We start from the raw sequence: 20,789 nt of genomic DNA, 5'->3' as shown, positions 1-20,789 counted from the left end.
GATGGAATATAGTATAGTACAGTGGATATTTTGCATTTATTGGTACATTTTGGGCTGACAGCACTATCACAGGCATCCAAGTGATGCCCCCAAACATGTGCCGCCCCTAGGCACGTGCCTCACGTGCCTAATGGGAAAATCGGCTCTGCTTAGACCCCCAATCCTGATCCTACCAGGGCCCAAAAAAAGAATCCAGGCACTACACAAAGTGCATCAGGGATGCAAGATATGGGACAGTTGTATAACATAAAAGGGTATACGACACAGGGTTTAAGGGAAAAAAAAGACGTGGTCATACCAGGGTTGCCTACCCTCCCGGAATGGCCGGGAGTCTCCCGAATATCAGGTCCCCTCCCCGTCCCACCAGAAAGGTGGGCAACCCTCCCAGATTCAGGGGGACCCCCACTGTGCCCCCCCCCCGATCGCGGAATTTAAATGCCGCAATCCACGGGTCTGAGGGGGCGGAGCTAAAATGGCACAATCGTGTAATTTTAGCCCCCCCCCCCCCCCCTCCGCAGAGATCCGTGAATTAGGCTATTTTACATCCTGGGGGTGGGGCTTAATGACATCACAGTCAAGCCCCACCCCCCATCGGCTGCTGAAATGCCCGGAGAGGAGAATCTAAAAGTCGGCAACCCTGGGTCATACCTGGGAGCCCACCACATAGAGGCATACCTCCCAACTGTTCCGCTAAACGCGGGAACGACCCAATTTTTGGGGACATTCCCACATACCTCCCGTGGCCATTAGTGTCCCGCTGCGGGGGGAGGGGGGCAGTTGGGCATGCGCACAGTGTCTATTCGCGACCGAAACGGGGATATGACTTAATTTGCATAAGCCACGTCCTCATTTGCATATGCCACGCCCCCTTTTCGGACGCTATCCCTATTCTGCTATCAAGAAAGTTGGAAGGTATGTAGAGGTGTATGTCAGCAACACCATGAGCACGGTAAAGGTGCGTACACACGTACAGATTTTCTGTCTGATCTATCTGGTGGGAACAAAAACCTGGAAATGTATGGGAGCAACTGACAATCAAAAAATTGTTCCAAAACGCTTGAAAACAGACAGTGATCAGTCAGGCAAATTGTTTAATCGTTCTGATATAACAAATTTATCAAAGCATAGCTTTTTTTCTGTTTTCCTGCATTTGGGAACAACTTTTTGATTGTCATATGCTCCCATACATTTCCAGGTTTTTGTTCCCACCAGATAGATCAGACAGAAAATCTGTACTTGTGTACGCACCTTTAGCGGATAAAACAGGATAAAGTTCAAATAATGCTAACTGCACAACCAAACACGAGCAACGCTAGTATGTACGTATATACATACACTGGTGGCTTTCTCTACTTTAAAGCTTATTTGCTAAGACTACATCACGCAAGTCGTCGATACACACACTGGTAACTCCCAGTGACATTCTATCCCGACGTCATCCAAGTGTCACGTGACCATAGAAGAGCCACGCAGCCGAGCAGCTCGCATTGCCCCGGGATCACATCAATGCGCCTGCGCGGTTGTCTGACACGCATACCTATCCCTACTGCGCATGTTCGCTGTATTCGCACGCATTAGCCAAGACCCGGACACATGCGCAGTGTGGCACAGCGAAGCCATTCTCACCCCTGCTGACAGACCGGGCTGCCCTTTCTGCTACGTATTTCCGGTGTGCGGTGTCTGCTCTCTCTTACTAGCTGGTGTCCAAGGCCCCGGGCCGGGAGAAGAGGAGGAGTCGCCGCCGCCACCGTTGCCACCACCGCCGGGTACCGAACGGGGAGAAGAGAGCCGGGAGGAGGTGATGTGATGAGTGGCTTGGTCTGGTTGTACGGATGGGAGATGGGAGAGGCCGGCTGCAGGCTAGGATAGCACCTGGGACAGTCGGGTAAACAAGTGCCGGGAAGGCCTCACTTAGCAGGGCTGGGTCCTGACCCACAGCTGTAGGGGGAAGAGAGAGGGTCTGGGGGCTGGTCGGTCTTGGGAGCACTGCTAGTGCTATGTCCTCTCCAGGCTCTGAGCTCGCCCTCATACTCTGTGCTGCTGGGGATATAGCACATCTGCGGGGAAGGAGGGGGGATTCTGGCTGAAGCACTGGGGGCATCAGGCAGGTTACATGTAGACGGACCCTGGCCCTGTGGGTAAATACTGCCCATTGTATGTGTCTCACTGTGGTTGGATAATCGGCACAATACTAGGGAGAGTCCTTTTTTGCTAGGGAGAGTCCTCTTTCTCTGAGTAGCCACATACCATCATATAATGTTGTTAATAATAAGAATATTGATAGTTGTTTATCTAGCACCATCAAATGTTGTTAATACTGTAATAAAACGAGACTTGGTGTTTACGAGCAGAGAGGTAAGAGGGCCCTGCTTCTAATGGTGCCCATACACTAGTAAGATTTATCTTCAGATCTGGCTGGTTGGAACAAATACATGGTTAAGGATGAGAGACAGTTTGTCTGTTTTCCAACATTTCCAAGCAAACGGTCAACTGTCATTTGCTCTCATCCATAACCATGTTTTTGTTCCAACCAGCCAGATCTGAAGATAAATCTGCGTGTGTATGGCCACCGTGTGTTTATTTCTTATAAAGGGTGATCAGCATTTGATACAATATATAGTAGATGGGCATAATCTGGGTATGTGGAATATAGTGTGCTAGATACAGGGACAGTGTACAGGTGTGAGGTGCTGTTGTTTGATGACTCATTATTTAGAATAAGCCAACCAAAACACCTACAGTATCAGTCACCCTGCATTCTAATGTTACTTAGAATTGAGTTATTTGTGTATTTGTGGCTGGTTACTAACACTGGTGAGCTGAGCCAAGGTGTCTGTTTTGTGTAGGTGACCAGTTATGCTAACATCCTATGAAAAGGCAAATGTGATCTCGAGTAATCATTGCCCAAAATTATGCACATTTACATAAAAATATGAAATGTTAGGTGTGGAAGTTAGTTGCACATTTACAAGTCCATTTTCTGTATTATATATGTATCATATGATATAGAAGGATAACGTAAACATTTGGTAAAGTGATGGTTTCTTCACCACCAGCTTAATATGGGCAGGTGGGGTGATAATCTGGGTTACATTTTGTAATACACTTATTACTCTTGCAATAGATTTTTTTTTTTGCATATTCTACCTTTTATAACTGTAGTTAAAATAGAAAATATTTTAGTTATCAGTATTCATTTGTACTGAGCAGACACAAACTCCACACTTGACTTTTGGAAGTATAGATGATTATTCTGTAGGAAGTATTTTATTAGAGTCATCATTGTTGTATTGCATCACAAACTGCAGGACTGTACAGTCAGCATTGCAAATCATGCAAGATACAAGTCAAATATAAACAAGTACAGCAGAGCCAGGTTAGAGGAGATGCTGCTCATGAGAGCCTACAGTATAGCCTTCTGATAATTCAATTCCATTCTTCAGGGGCCACCGATGAGATTGATATGGACACTTGAAAACATTTTTCTGTGAGAAAGATCTGTTCTATAATCTCCATTTGTTACTGAGGTCATGCTGAAATTTGATCAGAAGTCTGGAACTGATTTTCCAAAGATAATATCTAGTGCCGTGTGTTGGTTGGTTTTTGTGATGAGCGTTTAGCATTCCATGTTACTGTATCTTGCTTAGCTGTCGTATGGGAACCGATTAAGTTAGGTACATGCTATGCAGATTTCGGCCCGACTTACTAGATTTTATGTTGACCTAATAATTGTTTTTATTGTATACGTTGCAACAGGACTCAGCAGTCAGTCCAAATCGCTTAGAGTCTGCTCCCCATAGTGATATGTTTGTGTCATTTGAGGATCTCTCAGGAAATGTGTGTGCCATCTTTGGCTGTTGGAAAGTGTATTGATACACTATTGGCGGGATTCTTTGGAACAAATGGGTCATTTTATTTATTAAGTTTCTTATATAGCCCTTCATTTTCCGTTGCACTTTACAATAGGATTTAAACTATTGTTTTTTTGAGTACACTGTACATTGTGATAATTTTGGTCTGCCTGGATTGAGCACAGACAGTGCACTTGGCTCTTTACAGAATGACTGTGATGTTTCATTCTGTACTTTCAGGTTGCTTCCAGCAATATAGCAATTTTTTTCTCACATTCCAAAGGTGCTCAGGAAAGCTTTCAAATTTGCAGGTACCAAATATGGCGCAGCTGAGCATTGTGATGATGCCCAGTAACACTTCACAGCTATTTTAATTGCCCTTATGGATATTTATTGCTAGACACAGCTGGTATTGCCTGTTTTGCCTGTTTCTTGTGATCAGTGTTTCAGTAGGACGCTATACCCTGGTTACATTTTTTTTTTTTTTTTTAATCCTGTTAAAGGCTCCCTGCAAAACAGCCTGCACTTTCCCCTGCTGGTGCCACCTGAATAGGTGCCAATAGCATCTATTTACTTTAAAACAGGCATGTCCAACGTTGGCCCTCCAGATGTTTTGAAACTACACATCCCAGCATGCTTTGCCACAGTGTTGCTATTAGAGAATGCTCAAACTATTGCAAAGCATGCTGGGGTGTGTAGTTTCAAAACATCTGGAGGGCCAACGTTGGACATGCCTGCTTTAAAGGGAGGTGCTGGAAACCCCCCAGTAGTGATGCAGATGGGATCACGCCCCTCACCTCCTCACACTGCAGTGACCCTGCGCCTTGCCTTCCCCTCATGTTAGCAGGAACACTAGTTTCAGCAAGACAGCAGATGTCAGGGTCAGAATTTGGGCAAACTGTCATCATGAAGGCACTTTTAAAATGCTGTCATATTGACCACGGTGGCCCAATGTCTTACCTGCTCCCATCTTCTCCAATGGCATCTTCCGTGTCCTGGCCAACCTGTGACTGTCACTTGAGTTTAATCCATAGAGCTGAGTCACTCTCAATTGCCTAACCTTAGCCCTCCAGTCTGACCCTGATGTTGACATCTTGAGTCCAATTTAAAATTGGCAAAATGTTGTAATAACATTTGAAACGTTGGATCACCTGATCGTTTGACTATTGTCCTTTTTTCTGGAGTGCCACCCGTCAGTGTGTTGTTGTTTATTGGAGTGGGCCTCATTCCCCTGCACGAGCCCGTTTGTCTGCTGCATGGAGTTCCGGCCACCTTCTGGACTATATATATATATATATATATATTTTTTTTTTTCAAGAAAAGATGCCAACGGCTGTGATTTGTTAGGTTCTGTATTTTACAGGTCTCGTATATGAACGCTTTTGGAGAATTTGGAATCCTATCCCTTATTCGCAGCAAATGCTGGCGCCGTGAAACTACACAAGTACCCCTTATTTTAACTTATGTCGGAGTGCCAGGTTGCTGGACCTGGGAAATTGAAAAAGGACCTTTCACATTGCACAGTGACCTGGTTTGACCCGGGTCTTTCTAATTAGAACCAATATTCTACAATTATTATACTTTAGGAGGAGGGATGTAAGAACCCTTCCCCCTACAAAATATAACAAAGAATAATGCCCACACCGGACCCGCTTGGCCTATGAATAACCCAGCTCATAAGAACCCTTCTGAAGCATAAGCTGTCGGAGTGTCTTTGCTGCTGGATTTCCTTGGACCAAGTCGGAGTACCCCCTCTTTGAAAGGAAGTATTGAGATTTAAATCCCATTCAAATATATTTTGTGCTAGCTGAATGCGGATTATTAATCTTATCAGGCTTTAATTTGTTTAGTTAGTACTCTGTTATAAGAATGAATACGTGTACTGAGCAGTACTGTTAGGGCATTGTCCACCACCTGTACAGGTACTAGAATTGTCTTTCTGACGTACTAAACTACGAAAATGTTACACTTAACCGTCTCTATGTAATTCAGTGTTATTTAACTAGTGCAACAGGATACTAAATCCTGTTGTTTGCACCACATCATATTTCTGCTTTGAGTTTCCAGATCTGCAAGTATGTTTATAAATACATATATGGCTGGGGATGCCACATATTGCGGTGTGTGTAAAGAAATACACGGATGTACACATGTACAAAAATATATTGGTAGGCTAATTGGCTCCCAACAAATTAACCCTATAATTTGTGTGTGTGTGTGTGTTTGTGCATGTGGTAGGGAATATGATTGTAAGCTCAACTGGGGCAGGGACTGATGTGAATGTTCAAATATTCTCTGTAAAGTGCTGCAGAATGTGTGCGCTATATAAGAAACTGTAAATAAATGTGTGAAGGTCCCCATACACGCTGCAATACATTATTGGTTGGATCGCATCGCAACACATGCGTTTTGCATGTGATGCAATCCGCGGGCAGTACAAAAAGTATGTGCAGCACATACTTTTTGTACTGTGCGATGCACGCATCTCGTCGCATTGCACAGCCTGTATGGGGACCTTAAGTCAGTATACATGTAACACTAGATTTCTTTTTGTTTTTCAATCTCGGCCCTCAGGACCCCACACAGTTCACATTTTCCAGGTCAATTGGCAGGTGCACAGGTGTATTTGTTACTCACTGAAAAATTTGAAAAGAACCACGGGTGGAGCTAATTATTTAACTTTTTGATTCTTTGAGGAGACCTGCAAAACATGCACCGTGTGGGGTCCTGAGAACCGAGTTTGAGAACCTGTGGCTTATAGCATGAGTGTTAAGCATGCTACACAAGCTGTAACAATGGATATATATGTATATAGGTTTACCATGCTGTCCCTTTAAACCAGGACACTCATGGATTACACATGTTCTGTGGTTAAAGCCAGTTAAGATGCAGGTTTGAATTTAGCCATCCACAGGACTGTGTAATTAGTTTCCCGATTTAAAGGGATATTATTTAAAGCCTTTATGTGTGTATATCTATCTATCCTATCTATCTATCTGAAATAGTGATGATTTCTTGACTGGTATCTAAGAATATTTTGCTATCAATATTTCTTCCCTTAATAGGTCACTTTAAAATGCTGAGTAAATTGAGATTAATGCTTATAAATGTATACGCAGGCATGTTTACATTGGAGTGGTAACAGGAGTGCTGACTGTTTATATTGCTTGTGCATTGTAGTTATGCAAGGGATCATTGATCCCATCTGCTCTTAAGGTGCCCATATACTTATACGATTAGGGCACTTTTCAACCGATTCTGACTGGTTGTGCCAATGAATCTGGTGAAAAGTGCAGAGCGGTGCCGGAGATCACAAGGGCTTGCACATAGGATTTGTCGAATCCCGCAGCCCTAGCTTGGGATAGCATATAATACATTGTATGGAAGAAGACCTTATATGATGTATCTGATGCGATCCTGCCACCCGGGATGGCGGCTCCCCGACAGGAAGCAGCTGCTTCCTGTATGGGCACCTTTACTCATTTTCAAGTGTTAAATCTAACATGTTTAGGAGACACTCAGTTAAAGGTATTCGCACTGCCATAGCAGCCACGGTTGTCTCCTCCAGAGACCCCACCACCTCCAATATGTTTTTGGGCCTTGATACTCACATTCGATACAGTTCTTTGGCCGCATCTATATGAAATCCTTACGCGAAGAGCGTTCGGGTAGGATTTTTTTAGGTCTTATACGCTATTTTTATACCGCTCCAAAAACAACTTTTCTTCTTAATGGAGTAAAGGGTGAGGGCTTACAAATGTACAGGGGAACAAGACAGGGGTGTCCTATGTCACCACTACTATTCAACTTATCACTCGCCCCCTTTTTTTTTAGATTATTACAGAATAATACAATGATCAGAGGCATTACAATAGGCTCCCATGAAATCAAATACACCGCTTTTGCAGATGACCTGCTTTTATACTTGTCTGATTCTAAATTCCCCATATCTCATTTACAGTCACTACTGCAAGATTTTGGAGAAATCTCAGGTCTTCAAGTCAACCCAGACAAATCAATAGCCATGTATCTGAGACCTGGATACTCCCGTCCTGTTTGGCATTCCTCTGTGCTGTTCTCCTGGGCCATTAAATCTTTCCAATATTTGGGCGTCTCCGTTTCTAAAAACACTTCCTCTCTATATCACATTAATATTTCTAAATGTATTATATCCTTGAATAAGGATGTGGCGAGGTGGCGTCATCTCCAGCTCTCCTATCTGGGTAGGGCTAATATTTTCAAAATGATATCCATCCCAAGACTATTATATTTATTACGATCACTTTCTCTTCTACTCACAACTGAAGACACAAAAAAAATTGGTACTTGTTTCCTAGCAGGCGCCCAGTTTTCCTACGTACTACCGCTACCGTAGTGAAATCGCATCGCATGGGCCGTTTTAGTGCCGTGCGATGCGATTTTTTTTTTTTTTTCAATGTAATTTATTCACTGCTCTGTTGGCCCCAGGGGATTGCATCGCATCGCACCTCCCGCAAAATTGGGTTCGATGCCATGCCATTAGCTATACACTTGTATGACATAAAATGAGGTTTTAGTCAAAGTGGACGTAGAATACATGTAATACATGTAAAGTAATCCACGTCCCCTCGCTGCACTCGCCACGCTTCTGGCTCGGTGGCTCGCTCCGCTCGTCACACTATATGAAATCAACTCCACGCCGACGTGGCTTCATTTTTTCATATACAAGACAAGGAAATCCCTATGTGATTAGGGAGAACCCATTGCTTTGGAGCACCCGTAGGCTTTGGCACATCTTGAGACATTAAAATGGGTTGAATGCTCACAAATCTCTTTTTCTCCCCTTTCTTAAAAACCCTGAGTTTCAACAAGGCCTGGCCTCTAACCCTTTTTCTGTATGGTCTACCAAGGGAATAACCTCTGTTGCACACTTTACAGATACATATTCTAAAAACATTTTTACATTTACTCGGGCAGTTGATACATTTGATTTTATAGCTCCTTTCCTCTTTGCTTATTACCAAGCACAGCACTATATAAATCAGGTTGTCCGCACATTTACAGATTAAAATTGGAATAATACCCTTCACCAGGTTTTAATTTATCCTAACCCAGATTGTAAAGCAATATCAAGACACTATAACGCTTACGTGACATCTTAGATTACAATTCCTTGAGCTCTGGTCTGCCTCAATGGAAGCGTCACTTTCCTGGTCACGGTAGACTTTTTGTTTAAAATTTTTATGATTCTTGGCGTATTATTCCAGCAAGCTGAATTCCTCACAGTATCATAGATGACCCAAATGCCATGCAGACAATACAGACCTATTTCATGGCTATGCCCAAAAATTAGACACTTTTGGTTTAAGGTGTATAAATTTGCTGTGGATAATTTGTTAAATTATATACCCTTTACGCCCGAATGGGCTATCTTCGGCATGATACCTCAAGGTCAAAGAATTTCACGTGGTGTTCGCAAACTATTATTAATCCTCAGCTCAGTTGCCAAAAAAAACAATTCTCCAGGTATGGATCCATCCTGAGTCTCCCCCTATATCATTGTTTAAGGAAAAGATATTCCATATATACTGGCTGGATTGGATGGAAGCTTCTCATAAGGAGTCTAGGGTGGCCTCATTTTTTGAACTATCGAAAAGTTATATCTCAACCCTTCCAGACCTAACTAAAATATTAATTACTAAATGCTTCTCAAATACATCTTCGTATTGAACATGACTGATAGTTAAGGACCTGCCACTTTAGTGACTACATATAGGGGAAGTGCTGCAGCCATATAAATGTAGTTAGAATGTAGAATTAGAAGCCAGCACAACCAAATAGAGTATTAAAAAAAAGGGTGATTTTTAATGGAGTAACTCCATAAAAAAGGGTAACAGGTAGACACACCAGATAAGTATATGTACAGCCGTTAAAAAAAAAAAAAAATATATATATATATATATATATATATATATATATATATATATATATATATATATATATATATATATATATATATATATATATATGCCTCAATAGACCTTTCCTTAAACACCTTGTAGTGTTTATGTCCATGTAATTTACATGGTTTGCCTCCTGTAATTGATGTTTGTAAACGTTGATTGCATATTGTTTATGAAATAACAGTATATTGTACTAATACTTCAGAGTCTTCCAATAAAAAAAATCTAACATGTTTAATCAGAGTTTCTGTTATAATAGACTCTGGGTTTTGACTACCTTCTATCTTTTCGTTAAATACATATATAATAGATATACATGTACAGCAAAGTAATGTTTGATGCACACATTTTTTTTTTTAACTATACAGATGGAGCCGGCCTTGTCTTTGCAGGGGATGACAGAATGATGGGGAATCGTCAGCCACCATCCCCCGCCAGCCGCCATCTGGTCTGCGAAAGGGGACGCACGAGATGCGCGCGCGTCCCCTTCCGACGGCGCTTCCCCTGGGTCCCCTCCGCCTCCCCGCACCCCCCCCCCCTAACCCTGTCCGTCTCCCTGAAGCGGAGACGGACAGTTTCCCATCGCCCCGCCACCCAGAAACTGAGACGCGCATGATGGATGCAGTCAGATGGAGCGCCGGGCTGCTGGCGGATCGCCAGCGGAGACAGTCTGGTGATTCGCCAGCAAGAGGGAGCCCTGCTCCATCTGTATGTGTTATATAGCGCGACACCTGTGCACATTGCCAGATGCTCCAATATGTGTGCAGGTCCAAAACAGTATATCTGTGTATGATGTCATCAGCTGATCTGCAAATGGTATATCGAATGGAAAATGGGCCAGATGCACTAAGTTTCAAAAGTGATAAAATGGAGAGTGATAAACAACCCACCAATCGGCTCCTGTGATTGTGACATGACAGGTAGGAGCTGATTGACTGGCTGTTTATCACTCTCCATTTTATCACTTTTGAAGCTTAGTGCATCTGGCTCAATAGATTATCCAGGGTGTACACAGCATTATACTGATTCGGTTAAACTACTGATATGTTGTCAGAATTATATTTAGCCTGTTTGTGATTGCAATTACAGCTGAGCCCTTTGTTTCCTCTGACAGATGATCTGAATCATAGGTCTGCCTCCCTTACGACACAATTTTACACATAGTGAAAGTAAGGTTTTCAATACCCAAACTTTTATCTTCCTTATATAGGAAAAAATTATTTTGGATTTCTATTGCATTAGTGTCTTAAAAAAAAAAAGCAAGTGTAATTCTTGTAGATCTTTAAGGAAATGGCCCATGTGCAGGGTATGTTTGAAATGTTCTGCAAAAGAAAGTTGGTCTTTTCTGCATGAAAGATAAGTGTGATGAAGTGAAATGTGCTGCATGCATTGCGAGATATAGCTTGGTGGCGTCCTAGTAGAACCCTTTGGTTCTACTAGGACGCTCACACAATGCACACACAAAGGGCCAAATGTAATAGGGTGAGAGTTTCAGAAAGTGAGATGTTTACATTTTTTCTTAAAGCGGCAATTATTTACACTGTAAAACCAGGTTGATTTAGCCATGTAACTGATTGCCACTTTAAAAAATTGGAAATCTCTCCCAAAATCTCTAATTTCTGAAACTCTCACCCTTTTACATTTGGCCCAAGAAGTCTGCTGTATGGCAATACATTTGTAATGTGGTGTAAATTGCTGTTAATTGCATTTTTTTATTTAGAATTGCTGTTCATGTAGTTTTTGGAATACGTCAACACAGGAGTGAAGTTCTATTTTATTGCCCTTTCATGCATCAAATAACGTCACTTACCTCCCAACGTGTTAGTGGTATGAGAGCTGGTGCTATGTGCAAGCTGCCATTTTGAAGTCTCTGAATAATTGCATTAATGAAAATGTCCCTGTTTTAGTTCTAATATTCCTTCTGCTTTTATTCTTTTTACAGGACACCGTTTCAGAAATGTCTTTCATATTTGAGTGGATTTATAATGGCTTCAGCAGTGTGCTGCAATTTTTAGGTAAAACATTTTTGAGTTTATGTAACAACTACATTGAAAGATGCAAGGCAGATACACACTGCCATTTCTTGTCTCTTGGATTTTGTCCATTTATTAAACACCATGGTCAATGCTTTCCCTAAACAATGTTACTTGTCTTGCAGGATTATACAAGAAGTCTGGCAAACTAGTGTTTTTAGGCTTGGACAATGCTGGCAAAACAACACTGCTACACATGTTAAAGGATGACCGGCTTGGGCAACACGTCCCCACACTACATCCAAGTAAGTCATACTGAAATGTATGTGGCTTTAAAAGCTGTCCGGTCATTATACATGTGGTTAGTACTAGTAAAACGGTTTGTGTGGCATTCTTAAACGGCACCTTATCCACTGTGTAGATGCATCATAGCCAGGAAGGTGGAGTTGTGTGTTTGCACCAAGTGCAGGTTTATCATTATGTATTGTATACCTAAGCTCATTTGCTGCTTCTTTATTTTTTATTCATTTGTCTTTGGTTTCTGTTCTTTCATTTATGGTCCTCATATTGGGAAATTTGATTTTATTTAATATTTTAGACCTATTCCTCAAGGTATTGAATATTATCTTATTTTATCGTATTCTGGTTGTAGTGACACATTTATAAACCAAGTGGATTGCTACATATTTTAGATTTCATAGACCGTTTTATTTCCAAATGGTAATACTTTATGTATTGCTGGAAGTTACTATCCTACACTTCTGGTTTTTATTTTATAGCTGACAACTGTAAAAATCTGTTTGAGAAACTCTGGTGTCGTCATACTGCCTTGCACGCCCCTTAAAGTGCTGCAGGACTCCTAAAGTGACTTTTTGCAGAAATAGTGGGCACATTAGTGACCACCCAATGTGCGGACAGTTTGTCACTACACAAAACTGATGCTCCCCCAGACAGCTCTGTTTTGCGAAGCAGTAGACTGCTAAGTATGACCGTAAATGAGATAATACAGTTATCTGGCAGTGGTGCATGGTCTAAGAAGCAGGATAACTAGTACAGGCTGTTAAAGCTTTGTAAACGTTGGTGTTTTGTGTCTGTGAGTCATACATAAAATATTCACAACTCTCAGTACATATTGCATAAACAACTCCTGTTCAACCATGCTCATAATCTCCATCTATACTTATTAAGAGGATGATGGTCACAGGAATGATGATTTCTTAGGGGAATATTCAGTTAGCTGCAGTGCTTGCCTAAGAAGGATAACCTTGAGCTTTTACTCCCAGAGCTGTTAAATTAAAAGCCCCTTTGCTCCCACAGTATGGTCACGGTGAATCGTAGTTCTGAGTTCAGTGCTCAGAGCAATGGGTTCATGTGCTCACCGAGGCCATGTGAGGGCAAACAGCCCTAATCACTGTGGGCTTCTGTACACCCTTAGGAGGGTTTTCATAGAAGTATGTGGTACAGATGCGTCCACATATATCTAGCCTCCATTTGGGTTAAACAGTTATAGTCATGCCATGGCGTGTCTGTAGTGCTAGGCATCTTTTTTTTGTTGTTGTTGTTTTGTGAATAGGATGCACAAACAGCTTCTGCTGATTAAAATTGGCATGCCTTTATTCTGTGTGCTACCATGGCTGTTTCTGCATCTGAAATGCTACATTACGTTTTTCCTTGAAAAGACTGAAACGTTCCATTTATTTTGCAATTACAGTTGCATAGTCATGCTACAGATCCTAAAAATTAGCAGAAGCAGTTTGTACATCCCATTCGCCCCATTTTGCGAATAAGATGCATTTTAATGGAGAGCTATTTCCGTTCACCTGTCTGTTCTCCGTGTACGTCAGTGTCGCACAATAAAAAGATACCTAGTGCTACAGAGTTACATGGAGCTCACACATTTTGAAGAACACAACTTATAGCTGAAGGAGGATAGTTGTATGTTGACACCTCTATAAATGGAAACCTACTGGCTGCAGTTAAATAGCCCTGGACAAGTAAAAGATCGCTGTAAGCCCTGCAGCTAATTGAATATGCCCCTAAATCTCAAGCAGGAATGTACCCTTTGGTCTTCATTTTGTAGGGAATGTGTTTATTTTCTACTTTCAACATATAGTCATTCAAATGTATAGTTGGTCTATAGTTGCAAATTGGACAGTGGGTTTTGTTTTTTAAAACCTAAGTCACTGCATGTGTGGGTCCAAAATGATTATTAATCCTGATCAGTTCATTTATTGCGTCAAAGTGTAGTAACTGGGTTTTGTGCTTACATTCTAAGCACAAGGTAAATATATCCATCTCAACTGTAATGTGCATGTTTTTAATACTTGAAAATTGAGTTTGCTTTTCTAGTGTAACTCGTATATACACAACAAGATGATGTTCTGCTCTTTCCTCCAGCATCGGAAGAGTTAACAATTGCAGGAATGACCTTCACAACCTTTGATCTTGGTGGACATGAACAAGGTACATACTCTAGATCACCTGCATTAGTATGTGTTAGACATTCAGTATGCACACTCTACATACGTATATATGTATTTTCAGATTATTAGTGTAATTAGTGCTGCAGCTGTCATTAAGGCCTGCATGTGTCATCTACATGAGTTCATTTTATGCTTACCTTCAAACTCCTAACAGTCCCTTTTAATCCTAAAAACATTCAACCAACTTTGATACCCTTCATTAATGTAACCTCCCTTTCCTGGTTTCCACTGGTCTGTGTTGTAAATCTAAGATGTTATACATTTAAACTGATAATTATAATTTTTTTTTTATCTTAAAATAATAATTGACAAGAATCCATAGCCATGACTATTTTGGCTTCTATTTGTGCAAAGGTGGTTCAGTAAATAAGGTACAATACATCTCATTGCATACTTATACTCATATTCAACTTATACATATAATCGGTAGCATGGCCTTGGTACAAATTATTTTTTGAACTTCACCCTCTGTTACATTTTGGGGTCACCCCCTGAAAAGAGTACAACTCTGTAGTACTCCACGCCCCTCTTGTGACGCCAATGGAAAGGTGGAAGATGATCTATCTCTATCTGTATCTAGTGTTTAATTGTTAAACCTCTCCCATGCCACTAATACTGTCTTCTGGCTTTTCTTATTATAATTATTTCCTTGATCAGCTCGGCGTGTTTGGAAGAACTACTTACCGGCAATTAATGGAATCGTTTTTCTTGTGGACTGTGTAGACCATTCACGCCTTATGGAGTCCAAAGTGGAGCTCAATGTAAGATAAAATGTTCTGTTTGTGTCTAATAGTGATTTATCATTGGATGGGATTGGGCATTCACCCTGCATTTCACAAACCATTTCCTGTGTCACTGAGTTTTCTAGGATGTATAACAGCAAACACAGCCAAAAGCCGCCTCCCTCTCAGCAATCAGACTCTATGAAAAGTTGTTCTACAGTGGAAATGAGACCTGTTTCTTAGAATAGGAAACTTTTACCAACTGTACTAAAAATATTTATTGGAGTGTCAAGATTAACATCTGTGATTTCCCAAATTAAGTAAAATTGTAAATCTTGACTAATGGATATCACAAAGCAGCACTTTCCAACATCAACACTTTGTGGTATTTGTTTCGCAATTCATCCAAAACCATAAAAGTAAATAGCAGTATTTTATGAGTGGGTTTTCCTATATATTCTTCCTATAGGGGTGTACAAAAGGTGCGAATTTGCAGACTACTTTGACTAAATAGTCAGAATTGTCTAGGAAGTTAGCCAGAATTTTCCGTGTTTCCCCTGTGGGCAGTAGCGCAGTGCGTCCCCACAGTGTCCGCTCTCAGGTAATTTTCACTGAGCAGCTCACTGGCTATATTACACATAGCCAAAATCAGCTTAGTCAAAATTGACCATTAGCCAATATCTCACCGTGTGTACACATCTTTTATATCTTATATGGCCCAACAAGGCACTTGGTTTTAAGACAACCTACTGCATTAAATGAGGGATGATTTGTTTGGCACAAGATGGTGTGGTTGGGTTTTAGATTCCCCAGTTTATAGAAATGTAAATGTGCGCCCTGTTTTCAAAACCATTCCCCCTCCATGTGTAGGTGGGCCAGTATGGGGGAGATGAGGTACGGTCTGCCTGACGTTGCGCACGGCTTTTTCTCTACAATGGAAAGAATGAACACTGTCTTCTGTAGATGTCCAGGCCGTTTTCTGTTGCTGAGCTCTCCAGAACATATTTTTGTTTATTCTCAGAATGTGCCAAACTGATGTTTCAGCTACTCATTATGTTTCTTTCTTTGATGGATTTTTTTCATCATTGTTTTTGCAGCCTAAGGTGGGAATTCAATGAGCCACAGTAATTTTACCACAAAAATTTGAACCCTGGGGTATTCAATTAGCCTTGAAGTTGCCCTGTAGGCAGCACTTTTTTTTTTCTTTTTCGGGGAGTCACGGAGTGTCATAAGCTGTAAAATCAGATTCATGTACATCTCACAGATTCTGTGTTTTAGTAAAGGGGTTCTGATGAAAAAGGAATTTAGCCTCAGGCAATAAAGCCTGAGACGAGCACTCTTTTTCCCACTCTTTAATTGAATTGGGCCCTGCAGATGGCTTGTTTCGATTGCATTGAAAGCTCAATGGACCACATATTATGGGTTAACAGAATCCGGTTCCATTGCAAATGAAACGCTTGAAATGAACTCTAGACTTTTGATCAGCTCAACTTAAGAACTATAAAAGGAGTAACCCAGACTTGTCTATGACACAGCTTTTGAGTCCGTTGTCCAATTACTTTTGGTCCCTTGAAAATTTAGTGCTACATATTAAACAGCTGTAATTCCTAAACCCTTACCTCAATTTAGCGGGATTACTCTCAAATTAAAGCTAATAGTCTGTATATTAAAACTTTATTCATTATATAACTAATTGAAGTATGATTTTGAATTGCTAAAATGATATGTCCGGTCCACATACATTTGAACACTATATATACTGTAGGTTTCCAAATATATCATCCTCTACTTTTACATTTCTTTGAAACCTGAACAGATTTTTGTTTTTCTGTTACTCTGTAGGCGCTCATGACAGATGATACGATATCTAATGTGCCAATTCTTATCCTTGGGAATAAAATTGATAGACCTGAGGCAATTAGCGAGGAGAAGCTGAGAGAAATATTTGGACTGTATGGACAAACCACAGGAAAAGTAAGTAACAATCTGCTGGTTGGTTTACAGTGTACAGTTTGTAGAATGGTAGTGCATGGCTTTTCATTCTACACGCTAGTCTAATACGTTTACTACTGAATTGCCTCTTGTGTGCAAAGTAATGCATCATATTGTCTCTTCCGCAGGGTAATGTGCCACTGAAAGATTTAAATGCTCGCCCAATGGAAGTGTTTATGTGCAGTGTGCTGAAGAGGCAAGGCTATGGAGAGGGCTTCCGTTGGCTTTCACAATACATTGACTGAAACTTTTCCCCTTCCTCTCCAACTACTCCCTTTTGGAACAGCAAGAAAACAAATAAATGACACCAGATAATTCAGCGTTCAGCTCCTTCGGGTTTGATCCAGATGGACTTTTTCTCTATCAGTGTGGGGCAGACTCACATAGGCAGTGATTAACACTCGCAACAACCAGGAGTCTTGTGGGGCATCCTGCACTGATCAAGAGATTATGAATTCCAAGGAAAACCATTCTATTTTTAAAAAAAAAAAAACATCCCCTTTTTTTTTTTTTCAATAGCAGCTAGTTTGGTCCGAAGTTTGTAGTAGCTTTTTTTTTTATTATTCTTTGGGGGGGGGGTTTCTGTTTTTTTTTTTTTTTTGTTTAGGCTTTTTTTTTTTTTAACTATTTAATGGTATTTACATTTATCACTAAATACTGATCCACGTATCATGGCATTAGAAGTCCACAATAAACATAGCTTTGGGCTGGCCTGCTCTCTAACAGTGATTATGCTGTATAAACTGGCTAATGTGTATTTTGAAGGTGGTTTGGTGACCATGAAACGATATACATTTTGGGCTAATTGAAATTAGCTTTTTTACATAAAGGGCAATTATAGTCGCTGGATTTAAAAGGGCAATAATATTAGGCGTGTTCTGCATTTTATTTTATTATTGCCCTTTTACATAGTGGGAACAGAATCAGCAACAACAAAAAAGCTGCAGTTTAGTAAACATACACCAAAACCTGCTGTATTTTGCCAGCTGACTATCGCAATACAACTTATTGCAGAGCAGTTAAAGGGTTTTTGAGCATGCACTACTTTTTAGTACCACAGTATACTAATAAGGTGGATATGTAAAAAGAAAACAAATATATATGGTTAAGAAAGAAATATATAGTGAATTGGTTTTTGGTACCTATTTCATAGTGCTTTAATGTTTGTTTAAATTCTTTTAAATGTTACAATAAGCAAATCACAGAACATACATTAAAGCTTTTCAAGTAACAGAAGTCCGATAATGATAGTGCCTGGGATCTCTGCTACTGGAACCTATATCTTTTGTAATCTCTAGTTCTTTTAAACCTGGTCTTTATGCATTAAAGGTAAATGTTGTTTGACAAACTAGGTTTGTTAGACTGGCTTCTAGATTTAACTTCATATTGTCCAACCACAGAATTACAAGTACTCTGCTTATATTTTGTCAAAGTTAAAATTAAGTTGTTTAAATGAAGTATTATTCAATTCGCGTCAGCTCAGTCTTTAGGGATTGGACCTTTCAAGTTGGTTATTGTTGGATAAAGAGAGATTGACTATTGGATGCTTGGTATGAACAGAAAATAAAACAAAAAACAATTTCCCTAAAACGTTATTGAAAAGTCTGGCAGGATTGTTGGAATGGTTTTTCTGAATAAATGTCATTTTCAGTGAGGTCACTGGTCATATAGTGGTGGCAGCTTATTTTGTTTTGAAGAAAAGCATTCGTTTATGAGGTGTAAATGACCGTATCGCTGTAGAACCATATAACCAGGTCTAGCACGCACACCCTTCTGGTGCTGGGTAGGTTTCCAATGATCCTGCATTTCTAAGATGTCCAATTTGTCCTCTAGAAATCTTCCTCTAATAAGATGAGATAATAATTTATTGTCATTGCCAAACAACATAAAAATTGTACTACAACGAAATTACATTCTAGGTCACAGAAGATACTAATTAACAATTTTGGTTAAAATCTGTAATTGCCATTGGGAAAAAACTATTTCTCATACGTGATGTTCTTGACTTAGGGCACCTTAGCCATTTTTTTGATGGCAAGAATGAGAAGATGTGATAATAAGCATGATGACAATCCTGCATAATGCTTTCTCTTTTTCGCCGGCAGTTTCTAACAAAGATATCTTCAATAGAGGACAAATCACAGCCAATAATGGCCGCTGCAGTGTGTATCACCCTCTCCAATTTCTTAAGATCTTTTATTGTGCTATTACCACACTACAATACAATATGATAGGATGCTTTCAATTACACCTTTTATAGAACCTAATCATATTCTCCTGGGAAAGTTTTTCTGCTCTAAGCTTCCTCAAGAAAAATAAGCTTTGCTGAGACTTCGTAGCTACCATTGTGATGTTTGAAGACCAGGTTAGATCATGTAAAATAATAACCCCCAATAACTTAAACTTCGTCACCCTCTCTGTTTCCAAATTATTGATAGATAGGGGCTTTAACGCCGACTTCCTACCTCGTCTAAAGTGAATAATAATTTCCTTGGTCTTAGTCAAGTTTAGCAGTAAGTTGTTTCCATTATATCATTTACAGTTAGGAGTAGTTTCAAGTTCTAGAAGGTGCAATTTTTTTGCCTTGAAACTTGGCAAAGTTAAAATGAGCAGCAAGATTTAGAGTTCTGGGGGGAACTCTATTACAATTGAAACAAAAGGAGGTTTAGTTTGTCACGGTGTGGTTCACCTTAAGAGAAATTGATACAATACAATAAAATATACCTTTTATTAGGAATGTATTAAAATATGACACACTACATAAAACATAGAACGTAGACAAAAGTGAAAATGTGCAAATTAAAATGACACGTACTGGGTCGTCATGTGTTTATTAACTCCTAAATAATAAGTTTGTTCCCAATATGCTCTCTTTATTTATTACCCGATTGATGGCTGTATGGCCAATTTTGTATATGGGGGGAGAGATATGTGAGTAACATGGTGTTTTTCATAAACTTGATTTGGTATAAGGATCTGAGCAACTTCTGCTGTACGTCTGATGTTCTAATTGTTCTGTCACATGCAGTTAATCTGTCACAGTGTTGGTATGCCGCTATTGTACAATACAAACATATTATTGGTCACAATAAATGTCAGATTGGACTAATATTAATTTAATTGTAAGTAACCACTTAAACGTGTAAAGTGAAAATAGTTCTGCGGGGTATATTTTAATTATGCAAATGCCGTTTGATACGACCGCAGTATGTGCAATGGCAGGGATTGGTGCTGCGTTTAAATAGCTAGCTGCATGGACGTGAGTGCGTGGTACACGGACGTCCTAGAGGAGGATTTGTACAGTTCTGCAATTGATGTTTAAATAAAATAGCAGCATGCACACCTTTGCTTCACAAGTGGGGGGATCAATGTCCCTTCTGTACCCCTGTGGGTTCCCACGTCGGACTATGGTGTGTGCACTACCTGGCAACACCAATTAGATGGAGAGCGGTGCCACATTCAAATAGCAGGTTAAACGCACTGTAAATATATAATTCACATTAGAGTCCTGAAAAAGACTGGTAAGTCACATAGATCATGCGGGCTCCCACGGTGGGGTGCACACCGCCCTGCCCCATCGTTGTGGTGACAGAGAGCGCTGCCGCGTGAAATGCCAAGTTGCACAGACAGGTATAATAGCTATCACATTAGGGTCCTAAAAGTAACACAAATCACAGATAGGAGAGACGCATGGCGAGTGTCCGTACGGTCGCTAAAGCAGACGTACATTCCGCAAATCTTTCTGAGGGTAATCTGGCATCAGTTGCCCTGAGAAAGATTTGATGATCCCCCCCCACTTGAGAAGCAAATGTGTACATGCTGCTAT

General features: G+C 40.4%; 1 protein-coding gene across 1 annotated transcript; it reads left to right on the top strand.

Annotated features, from left to right (window-relative positions):
* The first annotated feature begins 1,578 nt into the window (after nucleotides 1–1,578).
* Nucleotides 1,579–18,629, top strand: SAR1A (secretion associated Ras related GTPase 1A). Its single transcript, XM_083148470.1, has 7 exons — nucleotides 1,579–1,798; nucleotides 11,736–11,808; nucleotides 11,952–12,071; nucleotides 14,164–14,229; nucleotides 14,907–15,010; nucleotides 16,814–16,945; nucleotides 17,092–18,629. Exons 2-7 carry the CDS (start codon nucleotides 11,751–11,753, stop codon nucleotides 17,206–17,208), a joined length of 597 nt encoding a protein of 198 aa, XP_083004596.1. The 5' UTR covers nucleotides 1,579–1,798; nucleotides 11,736–11,750; the 3' UTR covers nucleotides 17,209–18,629.
* The last annotated feature ends 2,160 nt before the right edge of the window (nucleotides 18,630–20,789 follow it).

This window comes from Crinia signifera, chromosome 6, assembly GCF_055691185.1.
Source record: "Crinia signifera chromosome 6, ASM5569118v1, whole genome shotgun sequence".
Taxonomy (NCBI): domain Eukaryota; kingdom Metazoa; phylum Chordata; class Amphibia; order Anura; family Myobatrachidae; genus Crinia; species Crinia signifera.
Note: the sequence above shows the minus strand (reverse complement) of the source record. Positions and strands in the feature narration are given on the sequence as shown.

Excerpts from the sequence above, each read along its gene's own strand:
- SAR1A (XM_083148470.1), top strand. The coding sequence starts at position 11,751 with ATGTCTTTCATATTTGAGTGGATTTATAATGGCTTCAGCAGTGTGCTG. Across the intron at positions 11,809-11,951 it reads CAGTGTGCTGCAATTTTTAG|GATTATACAAGAAGTCTGGC; the intron begins GTAAAACATTTT and ends CTTGTCTTGCAG. Across the intron at positions 14,230-14,906 it reads TCTTGGTGGACATGAACAAG|CTCGGCGTGTTTGGAAGAAC; the intron begins GTACATACTCTA and ends TTCCTTGATCAG.